At 33.8% G+C, this 19,717-nt stretch overlaps 1 protein-coding gene across 4 annotated transcripts in view; it reads left to right on the forward strand.

The window, feature by feature from the left end:
* Nucleotides 1-858: 858 nt before the first annotated feature.
* The window catches only part of LOC128999765 (lethal(2) giant larvae protein-like), a 52,411-nt gene continuing 33,552 nt past the window's right edge, over nt 859-19,717 (forward strand). For all 4 annotated transcript variants that reach the window (XM_054426431.1, XM_054426430.1, XM_054426433.1 and 1 more), the window contains exons 1-5: nt 859-1,357; nt 15,112-15,209; nt 16,639-16,723; nt 17,571-17,668; nt 18,898-19,035. In XM_054426431.1, the coding sequence (XP_054282406.1) occupies nt 1,274-1,357; nt 15,112-15,209; nt 16,639-16,723; nt 17,571-17,668; nt 18,898-19,035 (503 nt within the window). In that variant the 5' untranslated portion in view covers nt 859-1,273. The remainder of the gene's footprint in view (nt 1,358-15,111; nt 15,210-16,638; nt 16,724-17,570; nt 17,669-18,897; nt 19,036-19,717) is intronic.

Genomic DNA, 19,717 nt, shown 5'->3' on the forward strand with positions numbered 1-19,717 from the left:
TTTGTCACGAGCAAGGAAAAGCCCGAGCGTTTAGCACTATGCGGAAATTCCTATCGCTTTAGGACACGCCTCACGGGGTCTTCCTTCACCGCGAGAGTTGTAGTAATACATGTAAGTGAGGGGGACGACGGTGCGAGACTTTGCCCCCCACCGCAAAACACCACCACTATTGAATTGATCATCTGTTTCTTACTTCTCTGTGACTAGACCTTTTACAGCTTCCAGGACGGATTGATTTGAAAATATACAATAGGCCCAACTTTCCCAATGGCAGCCTGGCAGATACGTGGTTAATATAAAATGCTGTATAAATATGGTATATGGGGGGTTATTACTGATGGTTATACATTAACGTATCATGCATGATTGATTATATCACTGTACTACCCATTGTGTATAATAAATAAATTATGTATTATACTAATAAATTATACTACAAAAAAATTAGTATAATATACAACAACTGTTTGAGGCATAGACTCCAGGCTTTAATACATGTCGCAGAGTGCTAACGTGTTGTTAACAATCAATTAGCATGTTTCTTATTTGTATAAATCATAAATAACCAAACCTATCATAAGTCAACAAATATCTCATTACAAATAAAGAATCATTTATATTTAACGCTATTTTATATTTTTTATATATACGTGATCAATCGTACAAGGTTTTGTGATACTGTATAATTATTTCTAAAGCTGCACAGAAAAAGGGGACAGAAAAGACAGAACAGTGTTGCCAACCACTAACCAGTCCGGTAAACTACTGGTAAACTAAAACCATTGTTTATTTGTAGGATAATAGTTTTGTTGTAATTATTTTAATTTATCTGGCTTTACGATAGGATGTTTGACTAAAATAGAAAATATTTTTGCGTTTGCACTTTTAGATGATTTTTAAAATTTACTTTGCTCCCAACATTTTGAGAGGATTTTATAGTTTCTATTCTAACCTTCTGTCGTGAGCATCTGTTCTGTCTGTTCTGTATGCGGAGAACGGGAGAACCAGGAGGTTGACGTAAGCAAGCAGGCGTAGGCTTATCCTTTTGTTTTTATTCGCCTCGGTGCGATCAGGAATTCGTGCATCATAAACATAATTCACGCCCAATTTATACCGCATTTACAACAGTATCACCCCGTGGAAAGTGTTGGATATCAAGTTGTGTGAGAGTTCTGTGTTCTAATCTTATTATTTTGTGAAGTGCAATACTTTGTTTAACAGAAACATTGTAGTTGAAATATTGATGGACTAACCTCTAACATTGGTTAGCGGAATGTTCAAATTTATAAGAAATAAAGGGCAACAGCCCTCAGCTGAGCGTCAAAAACTTCAAAGGGATTTGTTTGCATATCGCAGGGTAAGTTAATGTTTACCTACGCTACTTGTTAAAAGTTTATTTTAAACTTAAAGTTGACTAGGTTTTAGCCCGGATAAGTATTAAATAGGCCTGCAACTTTAATAGGCTTGGTAGGATGCTCCCTGATGGCTGGACTAGGCCTAGTCTAAACAAAAACCTAACTATCTTAAGTTAGGCAGTTAATGTTATTTGTGACAACATTGAACATCTTAGCCTCTAGGCCTTGTAAGTTACCTAGACCCTGATTTGTTGATAGGCTAGGCTGTAAGCCTACTAGCCCTAATATCAATAGCCCTATATATACATATACAAGAGGTTCTACCCGCAAATTAACTGGTGTACAGAAGCCACCATTAAATTTATTTGGTCAACTTTGACTCTAGCCTCTATTTCATTTAAAAGGTCCAAGTTCGAGAAATTGTCATCTGAAAGCATGTTAAAAGCAGTGGAACCTTCATACACTACGTCCTAAGGTGGCTGAGGTGGTACGGTTGAACCTAAACATGCTGCTCTCTTTCACGACGTCTTTAATACCTTATTACTTTACTTTAATACTTTTCAATGAAATGGCGACCTGTTAAGACCGGTGACAACCTCTTGGAACGATCAACATATATGGTTTGTCAATCTCATATTCATTGTGTTTCAACACCTTTAATCACTCACTTGTATCAAACAGCTAGAAATAGCTTCACTGTCCATTCACCGCACCTTTTAAGAACATAATAGTAAGTGATAAAATAAGTAAACAAAAATGTAAACAAACAAACTATGTTGTCAATTGAATTGGCTAGCTGTTGTTTACTTAATTAATCGAATAACATTAACTTCCAAAACATGCAAGGCGTAGCCCTTTGGAAATCAGCCTGTGGGGCAGAGCCCTTCGTCCATATCAATACTTTTTGGCAAATCTACACACTCTAGCCTAAGTTATAAGCTTCATTTTGATATGCCCTAGATATTTTTATTTGGTAAATGGCCTTAACCGTTTACATAAAATTTGATTGTATCACTTTAATAATATAATAGATGTGTCCGTTAGCACGATAACTCGAGCAAAAATGATATGTTATTTTCTAAAAAAAAACATAAATAATAAAAAAAATCTGATTTTAGAAAAAAGCCGGTTTCGATTAAAATTTGTAAGTTGTGTTGTTATGGTCCTTTAAATTTTAAACAAAATAACTTATTACAAATCCCAATTCTGTAAAAATTACGGTTCAAAAGTTACCGTATTGTAACTTTAATTTCAAACAGCCGCTGAAGAGTTATTTACCATCTCAAAACATTTTTTCGAGTAGTAAGTTATAGGCCTACTCTGAGATTAAACATTTTCTTTAGTTCTTTAATTGTAAATTACAAGTAGAACGTCTAGGCCCCAAGGACTCTTAAAATCCTTAAAAGTACCGTAGGCCTAGTAGTAATAGGCCTAATAAATTATCCATTTATTTTTTTGAATTCCAACTAGGCTATTGAATAACAATATATTCCTAATTGTACATTTGTACAATTAATAAATTTTATAATTAACACAATGGGGGTTATAGGCCCTATAGATGCTAAAGAGATGTTGTCATTGCTCTTCCCCCCCCCCCCCCCCATTGGACCCTGGAAATATAAATTTAAACATACATTTTACTTTGTCAAGAAAACGTAACGGGGGGTTTTTGGACACAGAATCAGACCTTTTAAAAATTGATTTTTAAGTCACTAAACCACTTTAAAAATAGGCCTAGCAAATATTTCAGAAGAGGACCCCCGCCCCCTCTGTTTGTGGAACATCCCCGGTAGCCCCCCCCCCCCACCTGGCAAGGTCGTAGAATTGCCAATGATGAAAGTCATGGGCTATTAAGTTTTATTTTTAAATGTCATTTCACTTTGCAGGTTTGCTTCAACATTACAGTTTAGGGTTCCTATTACTTATTATCTCTTATATCATTTAATTGATACGTGAGGGCTGTTTTTTGTGAACCCTACTCCTCCCTTAGGCTATTTGTGGACCAATTTCAACGTTTATTTTTTATTATTATTTATTATTTATTTAAGGTTTATTATTTATTTGTTTAAGGTGTCAAAAGATTCGACCCAATTCGTAGTTTTGCAATAAGGTTTTAGAATTTAAAGTTCCTACCCTTAAGGGCGTGAGACCCTTTCAAAGGTCGGGTTTTTACCAGAAGAATTACATTGAACAGATTTAAAAACAAAAAACAGCTGTATACAAAAAGAAACTCACCAGCTTCTTGTGAGTAAATATTAATGTTTGTAATATTCAGGAGGTTATAGACCAATCCAAACAGTAAATCAGGTTTGTTGGAAGAACAGAAAATTTCTTGAGTTTAAAGAAGAAATATTAAAAACAGGAGGAGGTTAAGAGTTAATCTTCTAGACGTATGAGAAGAGTAGAAGAGAGGCCTGGTCTAACAGTAAGGAATCCAGATACACAATCACTTGGAGGGATGAATAATTTTTACCAGTTCTGCTATGCAACTTATTTTGCAAGTAAAAAAATCATGAAGAATATACAAATCATGTTATCACAGTGGTTTAAAGAAACCCTACCTAATGTCATATCAAATGAATACATGCAAGAAATGTTTACTATATAGCTATAAGTCGTTAAACATTTGTATAAAACACTAAAAAATAAGGCCGGATTCTAAAAAATTATAAAATATTTTTACAAGTGTTTATTATTTCAACCCGTTATTAATAGAGTGAGTATTTCAATTAGTTACATGAGCTTTGAGTCTTTTAAACTTATCGAAATCGAAAATTATGACTGTTATTACTGCAGTTTTAAATAACACCTGTATAATAACGGTACTTGACAATTGCTCGATTTTGAGCACTCATAGAAGATGACCGTTATTTTTTGATAACTCCTTGTATAATACCGGTACTTGAAAATTGCTCAATTTCAAGCAACAGGCTCACTAGTTATATCTTATATTTCATTCATTAACTCTTAAGCAACATTACCGGTACAGTAGAACCTTACTTAAACTCAATTATTTGTGGACTCGAAGGTTGTCGAGTTTGGGCCTTGTCAAGTTATTCAGATCATTCAAATTTTTATTTTAATTGCTTTAGGTAAATAAATAAATTCATAACAGACTAACTTTTACATAGCCTATAAATTTATTACCGTACTTAGGCCTACATGAGTATTTTCACATATGTAGTAAATAATCTTAAAAATGTTAAATTTTAATTAAAACTAAATGTTCTGGAAAAATTGATTATTTTTGCGTGCACCCTGTAAACAGACTGTCAAGTTACCAGGTGTTGAGTTGGTGAGGTTCTACTATACCATACTGATCTTTACATTATTGGTACCGGTACTTATTCTGTAGGCAATAACAGTACCCGCTTAGTGCCATGAATTTAATAGAGTTTAGATCTTACAATACATCTTTCTACCTAATTTTTAAGCTTTAACCACTGGCACTGCTCCGTTTTCCAAAAAAATATTTTTACTCAGTAATTTCTTTAAAATATTACTATTTAAATTTAAATACAATAGGCCTAAGTTAATACCTTCGTACACAATGTATTCCAAACATTATAGTAGCCATAATGACTTTTTAACGGGATGAAAGAGATAGATCTGATGCTATTGTTTACAACAATCCTAAAGTCCCGAGGTCACTGACCCTGTTACTACCCAAGGTGGAATAATGACCTACAGGCAGCAGCTGATAAATCCTATCAGAAGGTCATTGGCTCATTTTACCTCGTGCAAATGATTCTCTTCCTTTTTATGTTTGTTTTATTGTTTATTGGCAACAAAGTATAGGCCTATTGGCTACTTTTTAATGGCTCTTAACTGAATTTTATTCGTTAATTGTCGCTAGTTACAGCCTAAACTTGTAACACATTTTATTTTAGATTTTTTAGATGCATGGTTAAGGTTTAATTTTGTGTAACTTGCTTAGAGTGTAATTGGCTATGGTCTCGATCCAATGTTAAGGAATTTTATGATTCATGATCAAATGTTCCTCCCTCTTACTGTTTGTTGAATGTTTTGTTGTATTGTTTTCCACTCATTTGATGATAACTTTACACATTGAAAATTTCAAATACGCATAAAACAGTTTTATCGTGACACAATTTTGACATCAAAAGAAAGCTTATAATGTCCTCTTTGTAGACAATACCAATTCGTCTTTTAAACTCACGGCAGTTTTCGTTAAAATAATTTTTTATCAAAACAAGTTTTTTAAAAAAATTTCAGAAAAGGGACCTCTTGTTGGGGCCGCAATATTTGTGAGATGATATTTAGTTGTCCATAAACTGAACTTTATTTCGTGTTCTAAATTCCCACTAGAATGCAAGAAAATTATTTTTTTGACTAAAGTCTGTTTGATAAAGTTAATATTGGAAATGGGACCTCTTGTCGTTACCTATGGCAAAATAACATTGAGCAACAAGAGTTAGGTCCCTACCTTTTCTCAGACAGTGTAGAGGCTAACAAAAGGATTTATTTTGACCTTTTTACATTTTCAATTCGATATTTTAACCGATACTGTCCTGTTCACTGTTAAATGGGGTATGACAATCGACAGGGCCGCGTTAAGGGCCAGTGGAGCCCTGGGCAAAGCCAAAAGCAGCGCCCCCCTTTTTTCCTAGTGCGGGCGGGCGGTGGTTAGGGGGGCGCCCCCAAACCTTCGGTGCCCCTGGGCATATGCCCAGTCTGCCCATTTATAAAAGTGGGCCTGACAATCGATAAAAAACTTAATTTTGATATTTTCAACCTTAATTACTGTTATCGGCCATACTGAAAATTTTAGGTCACGAACAGAGGTCCCTTTTAACTTTACACATCACATATTTATTTATGGACTAAACCGTTGGCAGTCCCCTCTAAATAGAAGGAAAACAACTTAGATAAAATACGTATTACTGTGTGGAATACATTTTTCTGTGTTTCTTTTGTCTTTAGCCTGAATACAGTAGGACTAGGTTAACTTTTATAGGCCTATTCCTGTTTCTTTTTAAGACTTGCCACATTTAGTATATCATATTAGCACCCACAATAGGTCTACGGTATTAAAACACAGGCATATTGATTAATTAAGGATGAATATATTATAATTTAGGGTAATATATTAATTAATAACACAATAAAATATTATGAACAAATCGACATTTAGGCTATGTCTTTTTAACTTAAGATTCCCTTACAAATTCGATTGAACTTCGTAGAACAATAGAGTTTACCCAGGTTCAAAAGCCAGAACATTTAATAATTCTTAACAATTTTTCAACTGGCAGTTTTAAGTACCTACATTCCATTTCAATTAAGCTCCGTCCCAATTCCAATTTGGCCAATAAAAGTCCTCTTGTCTAATTTGAGTGGAAGTAGAACAGTTAATTTCACACGTGATGCTGTGTCAATTGGAATCTAAATAGGTGATAGAGATTAAAGTTCTGATGTAGGCTACTATAGAGAAGGTTTGGGAAGGCTTTAGTAAAATTTGTTACAGTTGTGATCAACACTATCAAATGTTTGGTTTATATTTTTAATCGACAATTCATCAAATTATATAGTTACACTAGCAGCCAGTGTCACTTTGAGACTTAAAAATCTGTGATATTTTTAATTAATTTATACAGTTTTCTATTGCAAAGTCCTATCAAAACACAAAATCTGACGTAAGTCATTTTCATCTTTACATTTTATACAAATAACATTACAATATCTATATATTTAATACGCTAGGCATATTTTTGTCATAATTGTTTTGGAGTGGTGGTGCTACCGATCACCTTGTCCAAAGTGTCGTTAGAAAGGTCTTAACATGTAGTTTTGCCATCAAACAAAAAAACTTTGGAATTCCGTCAGGGCTCTGCCCCAGTGGCCATCAAAGTTTCCATGTTATTCTTAGGGAGAAAATGTTTGTTTACATTTGAACAGATGAATACTTTGAATTTGACACTAATATTTGAAACAGCTGGCTATACTAAAACTTTGCACAAAATCAAAACATAACCAAAAAAACGTTCTAATGGTTTAACTGGTATGCGAACGAAATACAAATACAGTAATACTATTGTCGTTGATAGCCGAATACAACAAGCACCCTTCCGTGTTGGGTTTAAGTGTACTCTCCAACAGCCGCCTGAAGATTTCACATTCGATTTAGGACTGTTGGATAATCGCTGCATAAGCTGTTGATTTTGGAAGACAAGGAGGTGGGTAGGACTACATCGGAAACAGAAGAGAGGAGATATTAGATGAGTGGCAAATGCATTGGGAGCAGAGTGTTTTGTGTTAACGTTTAAAAGGTAAACATTCGGATACATACTTAACATCAGAAAGAGACTGGAACAAGATTGGGAGAACAGGACATGGAAAATTTCAAGGCGAATTTGTGAAGATTTCGCATGGTGGAAGAATGTAGATGTGGAGAAATAAAAACCACGAGTCACATATTTATGAATTGTTAATATCATGAGATAAATAGGAGAGAACAGGAATAAGTCTTGGATAAGATAGGTCTAGAGATGAGAAAACAAAACATGATGAGTGACAAGGAAAAAATTGAGACGTTTAAAAAAGTAGCTAGGGAAATATGAAAAACCAGGGATACATAAAGGCTTTAAAATTTAAAAGAAGAAACAAACGAAATAAGAAAAGGAATGAAATTTGCCCGTGAAGGGGAGAGGAAAGGTTAGAGCGAATCTCAATGATCCCTATCGCTCAGGGCGGTATGGGGAGGGAGTCGTGCTGTTAGGCTTTTGGACACATAATGTGTCTGGAAACCTAATGCGGCTATGAGCAAGGCTATTTGTAGAAAACACTATTTACAATAAATGTTGATTATATCGATCTGTTATGTAGTACATCTTGAGTAGCCTATTTCCATAATGTTTGAGTCGTATATTTCAAAGTCATCAGAAATTATGACTGTTATTCGTTTTAAAATCATGCCCGTAATTCTTAGCAATTGCTCAAATTCAAGCAACAGGTACACTAGTTTTACTTGAATTCACTAAAACTTTACCAACTGTAACGATAATCTCATTTCCTTATGGATATAGGCTAAACAACATTGTATCATTGCCATCTGTTTATATGTAAACAAATGTAACTTAAACTTGACAAAAGTTCAGTTGATTGACAACAGTATTCAGCACTAACTCTGACATTTTAAAAGCCTATAGGACAAAGGACTTTCACGGGATATCATCCAAACCCGCAAAAGGCACATCTAGAGGATAAGAGCTGTAAATTGATACCGGTACCCTACCCAATATGCCTAAGTATTTAGGGGTCGATTTTCTGAATACAAAAATCCAACAAATTATTTTAATTACTTATCCAGTACTGCTTCTTTACAATAATTCAATAATTTAAAACTAATTTTTAGTGGTGTTTTTTAGTAGTGTTTTTTAGTGATTGAAAATTTTGAATGAAATGATGGTAATGTTGAATGAAATGATGGTAAAAACTGTATTTTCATTTATAGACTTTTTGCTGGGTATCAATCAAAAATAACTTTTCACCATTTGTTGGGTCTAAAATGCTGAGTTTTAACTAAACCAATGCAAACATTAACTACTGTTCATAAACAATAGCCAACAAATAGGGTAGACAAAATTGTTAAAAAGTGGGAAAAGAAGTTACTAAGTTCAAGTTGTAAAAATACTGTGTACGTTTCGTTCTAATAAAAATGTTATTATCTTTACCCAAAATCATCATTTTTATGATTGCCCTGTCTTTTCTTTGATCTAGATCAAACATTTAAATCAAGTCTTAATTTTTACATTAAAATCTGTTTAAAGATTCTATGAATAAACTAGGTACAAAAAATGAAGGTATTGCAGTATTGTTTATTAACTTTATTTAAATTCTTAACAATTATATTAGGCTTATTCATAATTTTGAATAATCCAGATGACCACTTGAAAGTATGAATCACTACTTGTAGCCTACGTGACCAACAATGTCATCAGCTGTTTTGTTTACAATCAGCTGTTTTTGTATAAATGGAGAGTCACTCGTGGTCAAGGACGGAGTTTAGCACTGACTGCTACACTTCCTTAGTCGGCTAAATTTGAACTGAAAGGTCAAATGATATAAATATCCAAACATGCAGTGTCATTCTGCCTAGGCTTTGGCTTTGTGAGCGCAGCTGTTTTGAAATCAAATTTATGGAATATATCTCTTATTTAGAAGGTTTTTTTATGTTTACAATCTTTGACTATTGATAAAACAAAAAGTGCTCACAACATAACATTTTTGTTAATTAAAAAAGAAAAAATCTAATTGTTGCTAAAAGGTTTACAATGTAGGCTAATATTTTTTAAGCAACAAAATATATGAAAATACTATTTATCAACTTTCACTATTTTAACTAGACAACCGATCCATCCCGATGTAAGCCACCAATAGATTGTATTGATGTAAATTACTAATATCTGTCCATTAGAACTTTTTTACCAAGTGAAACAACTTATTATGATGACCTATAATAACTGTTATATCCCATCAACTATGTAAGCAACAAAAAATGAGGCAGAAAATACAATTTTAGACACTAGCACATTCTGTGACTGCCTCTCTCAACTAAGTTTGATTTTTTAAAATAAAAAATTGGTGACAGATGTCCATATAGATTTGATGTCTACTTCAGTAGGGTATCCAATAGTCAATGGGGTTACTAAGTTGCTTTATCTTGCTAAATGTACAGAATAATCTATATCATGCCAGTGGCAGATTGGCACTGGTCAGGCAATGTAACACAATCCTAGGGTAATATGATATGTCAAGGTATGGGACAGAGGGGCTTCTATGGTGAAAGTGGAAGTTAGCAACGCCTCCTGGCCTGTAGGTCAATTGTGGCTAGACACTGACTGTACAAAGTGTCTTGTGTGACCCATGACTGTAGTTTGAACTGACTGTAGCGCTTTTAACCGGTTAAACTTGTCGATTGGTTTAAGATACGCTTTAAATTGAGTTTATCTAGACAAAACAGGTTGGATAAGTTGATTAGTTAAATTAGTACACAAACCTAAAATGTCTAAGGTACCCAAAATATAATTTAATAAAAAAAAAAAAAAACATTAGCCTATTTAAAATTTTAATGATTTTTTTTTTAATAAAGTTGTGCACTAAAAGAGGCCCTAAGACAGTTATTTAGTGTTTTGAACATACTGTAATTATTTTGATGGTATATTTCTGAAAAAAATCTCAACTGGGGTAATTATGGCTTGTAATTTTAAAGTGTGTTACAAACTGTGCTTAATAAGTTTGAAAGATGGTTTAAGTCTCTGTTTTTGTGCTCCTGTATTGGATAGTCTACCAATCACGTAGTTGCCAGTTTGATCCCAAGTAAAGTCACTCTTTGATTATAGTTTCCATGTAGTATTTTATAAGTTAAGAAATTACTAACACAATTCAAAGGAAAAGCGATCAAAACAAAAATCTCGCTTACCAGGTCGAGAAAATCACGTTTTATCATTTTATCTCGCTTTATTGTGATGAAAATCCTAATTTATCCTGTATTAATATTCCCGTATCATCCCAAGTGTTCCTAAAGAAGTCTCATGTCTAAATAGGTCTTTAATTTTTACAACCCTGTCTGGAATAATTTTATTAATTTGGGTTAGTTTTTATCTTGAAAGCAATATGAAATACCCCCGCCGCAGCAAACCTGCAGACTTAGCGAATTTCCATCTGCCAGATTAGATTTAAACTAAATTGTCTCCTTAAAAATATCACATTTATTCCCTATTTAAACAGAATTAGTTTAATGAGTACTTAGGTTTGCTGCAACAGGGAGGGTAAAAAAGTTTTTTTTAATGTAAAATATTAAAAGGTACTATGGTTTAGTAAGAAATTAATGTATTTTCCAAATTTGATCAAAATATGTTCATAAACAAGCAAACTACAACAGTTGACTTATTCTCCATAAGAATAACATGGGAATTTTAAAATTACAATTTTTTTAAATTTTCTCCGTAACAATTAGGCGCATAATAACGCTTCAATATACTAAATTATTTGTTTTTTTAAGCTCTACAAAATGGTTTAAAAAGAAATTGTGAAATTTTGTGTTTTTAGGGTCAAAAATGGGAAAAACCTATTTTTACCCCATAAAACCCCCCATAAACCCCCGTTCCCATAGTCCGATCATGCTGGTTCGCGAACTCATTCAAGTTTATCCTGCCTTACACCTTCAAACCAAATTTTATCAAAATCGGACAAAAATTACTCAAGTTATCGTGCGGATGTACACATATATATATATATCTCTATATATAGATATATAAAAATTTGAACGAATGGTGTTTTTGGCCTCTGGGGACATCAAAATGAAAAAGTAAATCGGTCCCGGGCTTAGGTCTTACCATGAGACCTACGGTAATAGCTACTTCCCTATAGGGAAATTCGCTAAAAGATCTATCATGAGAGCTGAAAATCCTGTTGTATCCTGCTTACTGTTTTAATCCCAAAATAAAAAAAAAAACTCTTATCTGCTCACTTGTTGAAATGTCTTGAACCATATGTTACTCATTCTAGAAACTAGAAATAAATAAATATTTTATCCGTTTCTTCCCCTCGCCTTGATTTTGGCAATTATTAATAGGTATTGAAAAATCAAGAAATCCGACTGATTTTCTTTTCCAACAATACGACAAAGCATTGACTTGGATCTTGTGAGAAGGCAAAAATTGATTTGTAGTGCTTTTGATATCTGATTGTGTAAGGGTGTAACTAACTGATTTGTTGATTACAAGATGTCAAAGTAATGAATGTAAGTTTAATGCCTTGACATTTACTGTGGCATATCCACAGTAGGCCTAATAAGATTACATGCATTGGCGTGCAAATAGGCCTAATGTTATTAGAGGTAGGCTGCACTTTCAGGCCTGACTTACCATATTTGCATTATTAAATAGTACACTACATCAAGAATACTGTACAGCATTTGAACCATAGTGTTTTGGAAAATCTAGATTCGTATGCTATTTTCAAGATATAATATTTAATATTCAAACGTCTTTATGTACATGGTATAATGACCACCGTCAATAAATTTCAATACTAAACTATCCTTGTTGTTCATGTTATTATGTCAGGGTCAGGAGTTAAATTTCCTTAAGTTCTAACTGCATGAGAAATATTATATTATTATTAGCGGTTTTCCCTTTTTTCAAGCTTAACCCACCTTTAGATTTACAGATTTAGAGTTTGAATTTTAAAGTTTCGGTTCCGTTTTTGAAATTCCTGGTTTTGCATCCATTATACAGGGTGTCTCAGACCACCCGGCCGGCTTGTATAGCTCCAATATGAAAGCAAATGGAAACCTAACTGCAACTGGAACCCCCTATTTTGACCCCAAGGAATTCAGCTAAATTATTTTCAACCCCAAAAAAGCACCCCAAAGGGCAGATTTTGGGGGGTGGGGTGGGTTTTGGGAAATTTTCAAATGTAAAGGGGGGTCGTGTTATACCTCTTTTTAAAGGTCCTTTAGTCCTGAGTATTTTAGTGGAAAAAGATTTAAATTATCTTCATCCCTATTTACAGGGTGTTCAAAAACGTACAAAAAATAGACCTTTGAACTACTTTTCACTGTAAAGAGGTGGAATTTCGTGGGGGGTTCAAATTTTGATAACACTTTAATTAATAAATGAGCTTTCAAAAAACTCTGGTTTCAACCCTTTTGCTATCTTTTTACTTATGTTACGCATTTTCAAACTTTTTGAAGTTTCAAAAGCTGTTATCTCAAAAATTTCAAATGGCAACATGGGTTTCATTACAAACCACATTGTAGCCCTTAAAATTTGCTATAACTTTTGTATTTAATGTTTTTTGGTATCTTCATTGGTTAAAGAGATATAACGAAATTAGTGTATTTTAATGTTTTATTAAATGGTATTCAAAGTGTTTGCTGTTGCAAATGTACACCACTAGGTCTCAACTCAAACAAAATCTTGTCTAAAAAAATAAAATAGTACTCAGATTGTTAAACTTTGGAGGATTAATAAAGAAAAAAAACACAACTGCAAATATTCTTAGTTATTTTACAATTACAAAGTTCTAATTGCTTTGAATGAATACTGTCTATAAATGCTACTGGTAAATAAAAAAAATCATCACGAAATCAATGAGCGTGTGCGTGAAACTGGTCACGTTTGATAAGATAAAACAAATTATAAGGAACTTACTGGATCTGTAAAAGAGGTGAATGCACCTGCGGTAGTAAAATAGCAATACAGTACCATAATAGTGGAGAAGAAGTACTACGTGCATAAACAGAGTTGGGGTTTGCATGGAACAAAATTGAAGGCAATTTAAGCATTTGTAGAAGTCCATCGGTATGTAGGCTATTAATGCTGATTCAAACAAATTATTCATTCAAAGCACTATTAGAGCCATAAAATTGTAAAATAACTAAGAATATTTGCAGTTGTGTTCTTTCCTTTATCAATCTTCCAAGATCAACAATCTGAGTACTATTTTATTTTTTAGACAAGATTTTGTTTGAATTGAGACCTAGTGGTGTACATTTGCAACAGCAAACACTTTGAATACCATTTAATAAAACATTAAAATACACTAATTTCGTTATATCTCTTTAACCAATGAAGATACCAAAAAACATTAAATACAAAAGTTATAGCAAATTTTAAGGGCTACAATGTGGTTTGTAATGAAACCCATGTTGCCATTTGAAATTTTTGAGATAACAGCTTTTGAAACTTCAAAAAGTTTGAAAATGCGTAACATAAGTAAAAAGATAGCAAAAGGGTTGAAACCAGAGTTTTTTGAAAGCTCATTTATTAATTAAAGTGTTATCAAAATTTGAACCCCCCACGAAATTCCACCTCTTTACAGTGAAAAGTAGTTCAAAGGTCTATTTTTTGTACGTTTTTGAACACCCTGTAAATAGGGATGAAGATAATTTAAATCTTTTTCCACTAAAATACTCAGGACTAAAGGACCTTTAAAAAGAGGTATAACACGACCCCCCTTTACATTTGAAAATTTCCCAAAAACCACCCCCACCCCCCAAAATCTGCCCTTTGGGGTGCTTTTTTGGGGTTGAAAATAATTTAGCTGAATTCCTTGGGGTCAAAATAGGGGGTTCCAGTTGCAATTAGGTTTCCATTTGCTTTCATATTGGAGCTATACAAGCCGGCCGGGTGGTCTGAGACACCCTGTATATGTTTTAGCATCAATTTTGTATTTTCTCTTCTATGTGTTTTTACTTGAATGGATGTAGAACACTGTAGTTGTAGTTCATTATGTTATTTGTTAACAATTGTGCAGACAAGGGATTATTTTAGGAAGTAAATATCAAAGTGTTTTTGAGTGGTACGACAAAGTGTGAATCAATATCAGAGACAGTTCCCGCCCGCCTCGAATGTCAAAGACTTGTTAAGCACTCATTTGCCGCTTCGTTGGGTCGGGTGGGCCTCTAATGTGTGCCTATATTTGAGCTGTTGTAACTTAGCCTCTGTTACCCTTCTAAGTAGGCTACATGGTCAACGAATAATAAAGATTTACTAATTGTGTTGTAGTTTCAAAATCTAACACTATTGAAATTTATTTTCCTTTTATTACTTGTCATTCTTACTACTCTGTGCTGTTATATAAAGACAGCCAGAGATCCTAGAAGTTTGCTCAACTGAATTTATATACTATGTACACAAGTATGAAACCATTTTGTACAGCTTCGTTCGTTCTACAGTTATGTTTCAACTTCTTGTGTTAATACAGTAATACGTAATTTTTGTTGCAGACTGTACAACATGGGTTCCCCAACAAGCCTACCTGTGTCGCATGGGACCCGGAGCTGCGACTTATGGCTATCGGCACCGCTACGGGTAGTATCAAAGTGTATCCTTAACGTACCAAGTACTGATCTACTGATTGTTTGTTACATTAATATTTTCAGCAAATTTCTCCTTAAGAAATTTGCATTTACCTGTAATGTTCAAACATGTAATATTACTGAATTTTTTTTTAAATGCTTAAAGAATAATATTTTTGCTGCAGATGTCTGAAAGTTTGTAGCATTTTTGCTACAAAGAATTCATCTCAGCCTATACCCTGGTATTTACCTGATTCTCATTGTGGGATCGGGATGTAATGGGACCACAGTGCTTTTTGGTTTCATTTGAGTTTTCAGGAGCCCAAGACGCCTTTTTTTAAGTGACCTGAAGAACTTTGCAATTTACATAAAATAAAATCCATTGTATGATTAATTTTTTATTTAGCTCATATAGGCTAATTAATTATTATAAAAAGCTGTCAAATAGCTCCGGAATTTGCACAGTACATACAGTATTAATGAGTTTTCTGAGTTTCATTACTAAAGCATGTTCATTTAAGTACAAGGTCCTACAAGCCTTTAATGTTTAAAACCAAGTCATTTATATGATATTTATCTTTTTTATATAACATTAAGTTCAGACCGTAAACCGACTTTTATTATTTTTAAACAAGTTAGAATTTATAGTAATTTTCTTTACATACCATAACCGAAATTAAGAAATAGAATAGGACTATTGATACTGTATTGAGAATTACTAAACATGACATATAATTGTTACATTATTTTATCACTAACAATTGGAATAGGCCTACATCATTGTAAGCTGTCATGTAAATTTTACTCGCTAATGAAACAAATTTCACTACGAGGTCAAGGTCTTTTACATTGGTTCAACTGTTTTTGGTTGTGACATCACTCAGAGTATGTAATGATAAGTTTAACTGGCGATAGTATTGAACTCTCTTGTGTTTTTATTTGAAAAATAAAAATAAATTAATAAATATAATTAAAAAAAAATACACTTGATGTTGGTTAGAAATTGTCTTCCAGTGACACATGGCAGCTGTTTACAAAAGCAAGATGTTCTGGATAAAACTAGCCACATTCACAATTGAATCCAAGTTTTAAAAAAATTTTCTGCTATCCTAAAAGATCAAACAAACTTATTTATTACTTTTTAGAGGTCGCTAGACTCTTCATTCATTTTTCCCTTCATTTTTCCAACCAAGAGCCTTAGGCCTACGTGCGTGGAATGCATCAAGCGAAGGGGGTGAGCCAGTACAGTATGAGAGCAAACTGTACTGAATAGGCGGCAACAGTAGTTGACTTAGATACTTACTTAGGCCACATTGCTGACTTAGATTTGTAGTTTGGCCCACTACTCAGACTCACTAAATTGTAGAAGTTACATTACTCCTCCATGTAACATTCTATTGTGGTGGATAGCAAAGTATGTAAGAGTTTGTTAAAGTTTCCTTAACCACAGTTTAGCGTTGGACAACCAGGCGTGGAGTTTTACGGACATCTTCCCACTACAGAGACTGCCATCACCAGGCTGATATTCATCCCCAATGAGGTAATATTATGGCTTGCCTATATACTCCGTCAAAATTAAATTTTGTAAATTTTACAAAATAAACATGCATTATATTCATTTTTGTACAATAATACCGATAATAGGTTACGTTCCGTGTCTTGTCAATAAACTTTCATTCACAAATTATTAGTTTCAGAATTCATTACTCGATTTTCAATAATTGCCGAACATTTGTGGCCACGAATAACAAAACTCTGCATAAACAAATAATTACACAGTGGATTGACGATAGCTTGTTATCCTATTTTATTGTAGTCATGCATTCATCATCTGTGATTATATTTTTGATTTGCACGTTACTTTGTTGAGGATTTCATTTTCCTAATTTTGTCCAATAAGATGACTTGGTTACCATTCATCCTTAGACAAGTAGATTTTTGGTGGTTTGAATGTGAACACAGCTTTATAAAACCACAAAAAACATCTTACTCCATTTTATATTCAACCAGCATTCATATTAATTTTAAAATTTGCTTCTAAACATGTGTTACTGTTTTAAGAACGTACCTTTCTTCGGATATAAGAACGTTTCTAAAAGATTTTCCTAAGGCATTAAAAATATATCTTTCCACGTCTTATTACTTGATCTAAGTATATCTACTTATTTATACTCCGTTCACATAATGTAGGTGGTTGTAGGGGAGGAAATCTATCCCTTCCACTTGGTCCTACATTAAAAAGATTGCTCAACAGCTGAGGTTTGCCAAATCAGCTGCAACATACATTAAGCAAAAAAAGTGGTGTGGGAACTTACCCTCAACTTGCATTCTAATGAACTTTAGTCCATGTATGAATATGGATGGTCAGTGATTTGATCTGTTTACAGGGTCGTCTGGTATCTCTGAGCAGCACCAACACTCTCCATCTCTGGGAGATGAATGACATGACCTTGGAGGACACCAAGAGCATCCAGTTGGAGGGAAAGTGAGTATCTCATCTTTTCAGTACTCGCATCTAGATGAGCCACATAACATCAGCATACATCGCAGCATAATTGATGCTAAATTGGTGGCTTGTTAGGATGAAGAGAGAATTGTTAGTCTTCATCGTTGACTGAACAAGAAGCCAGCTGTACAGGGAAAAGCAACACAATCTGTTGTGTATCAATGAAGACCAAACACTTGGCGTACACTGCCTCATTTGGCTGAAATTGCAGCATAGTCCTTAACTTTGTTACCTCCGGGTCACTATATTTTTTGCTACAAAAACCATAGTTTGCGTTTGGCAGGGCTGTTGCCTGACGTACCTCACACACCTCTTTCGCGGAATCGGTTTCGGCTAGTCTTACCCCTTTCCCAGTTGTCAGTTAACCTTGGGGAGTGGTTCACTTCACTACTGGAAGTCGCTTCCGTGAGCAACAGATGTGATGTAACAGATTTCCCGGAGCCTAATTCTGTGTGTGCCCTTGTGTTTGACCTTATTTTGTGATATTATAAAATGGACGAAGAAGAACGAATTGTACGATTGTTGGCTAGAGTTGAAATGGCAGGAAAGTTTTTTTTTTTTTTTGGGAAAAAGAGCTTTGACAAAATAAGTATTCCTTCAAACAAATAATTTATTTTTAATGAGACCAGAGGTGTTTTATTTCATACACCATTGCAATTTTTCTAATCGCTTTGACAAAGTAAGTTTTCCTTGTATGAAATGATTTTTTTTCCATAAGACCATCTAAGTGTTTTATGTCATACAATAATGCACTTTTTGTCTAAGAGCTTTGACAAAATGAGTTGTCCTTGTACCAAATGATTTTTCCATATGTCCATAGGTGTTTTATGTCATACACTATTGCAATATTTTTCTAATTTTATACGATAGTACTGTATATGTACAAAAGGTAAGTCTTTTTTATCCACAGAACTTACATATTTTTATTGTTTATTATAACATTTTCTATTTTATATAGGCCTACAACTTAAGTACCGGTAATAGTGTAATAACTTTTTTTCAGTTTTATTGTTATTAAAATGTTTTTTACTCCTCATTGTATAGTTTTTGTATTCCCGGAGGTAACTTCCGTGAGCGCCCTCTGGTGTTTGAAAATCAATCCGCCCAACGGAAGGTTAAGCATGGCTTACTCTCTTTCAGTAACACCAAGGGATTGAAAGAATGGTGTTACCCAAGTAAAAGTAATTTTTGATGGTTGGTTTGTCCAGGCTAAAGAAGATTTCCTCGCTGAGTCTAGACGGTTCCACTCTGTTGCTGGGTACCGAGGGTGGAAACATCTACTCTCTCAACACCGCTACGTTCTCCATATCAGAGAGCATCATATACCAGGACGCAGTCATGCAGAAGTGAGTAGTCGATAGCGTTAGTTATACATTGTATACATACAGTTTTGTTTAGTGTGAACAAAAGCAAATGTAAGGTGGTGACTAACTAATACACCACTCACCACTCCGCTCCACTCAACCTATCACATGATTTCTAAGAAGCACTTCAGATTCTTCTTAGTTTTAGAAGAATTTGGTAGTTTAGTTCCAAGCAAGACAAAATTTATATCCAAACGTGATAACAATCATTTCCAAGAATTCATTTCCCATTAAAATAAATTACCCGCCACTCATGTCTACGCACAGGCCCCTGCCTATGTAGTCCTTTTCCATATAATTTGTATAGGTGTTTTTTTTTCTTTTTGTGCCATTTAGTTATAAGATACTTGTGTAATTTATTTTTTAGTACAAGGATTGTATAATTTTTAATGTAAATAACATGAATTGTATTTTTCAGTTGGTAAATAAGATATTATTTCATTTCATTTACCTTAAATCTGATTTTGAAGCAAATTAGCATGCTTAACTTAGACTTCCATTATTCAATGGAATAATTTGAATTTTCCTCTTCAACTGTTTATCTTAAGACATCGAGATAAAAGCTGACTATAATTGGTATGAATTCCTCAGAAACATGTATCATCAGTGTCAAAAGCTTGTTAAGTCGTTTCAGCCTTGTAGCTCATTCATATTTAGATAAGCC

The sequence above is a fragment of the Macrosteles quadrilineatus genome, unplaced genomic scaffold, assembly GCF_028750875.1.
Source record: "Macrosteles quadrilineatus isolate MER2022 unplaced genomic scaffold, UCM_ALF_1.0 Scaffold_8__2_contigs__length_117827958, whole genome shotgun sequence".
Classification (NCBI taxonomy): domain Eukaryota; kingdom Metazoa; phylum Arthropoda; class Insecta; order Hemiptera; family Cicadellidae; genus Macrosteles; species Macrosteles quadrilineatus.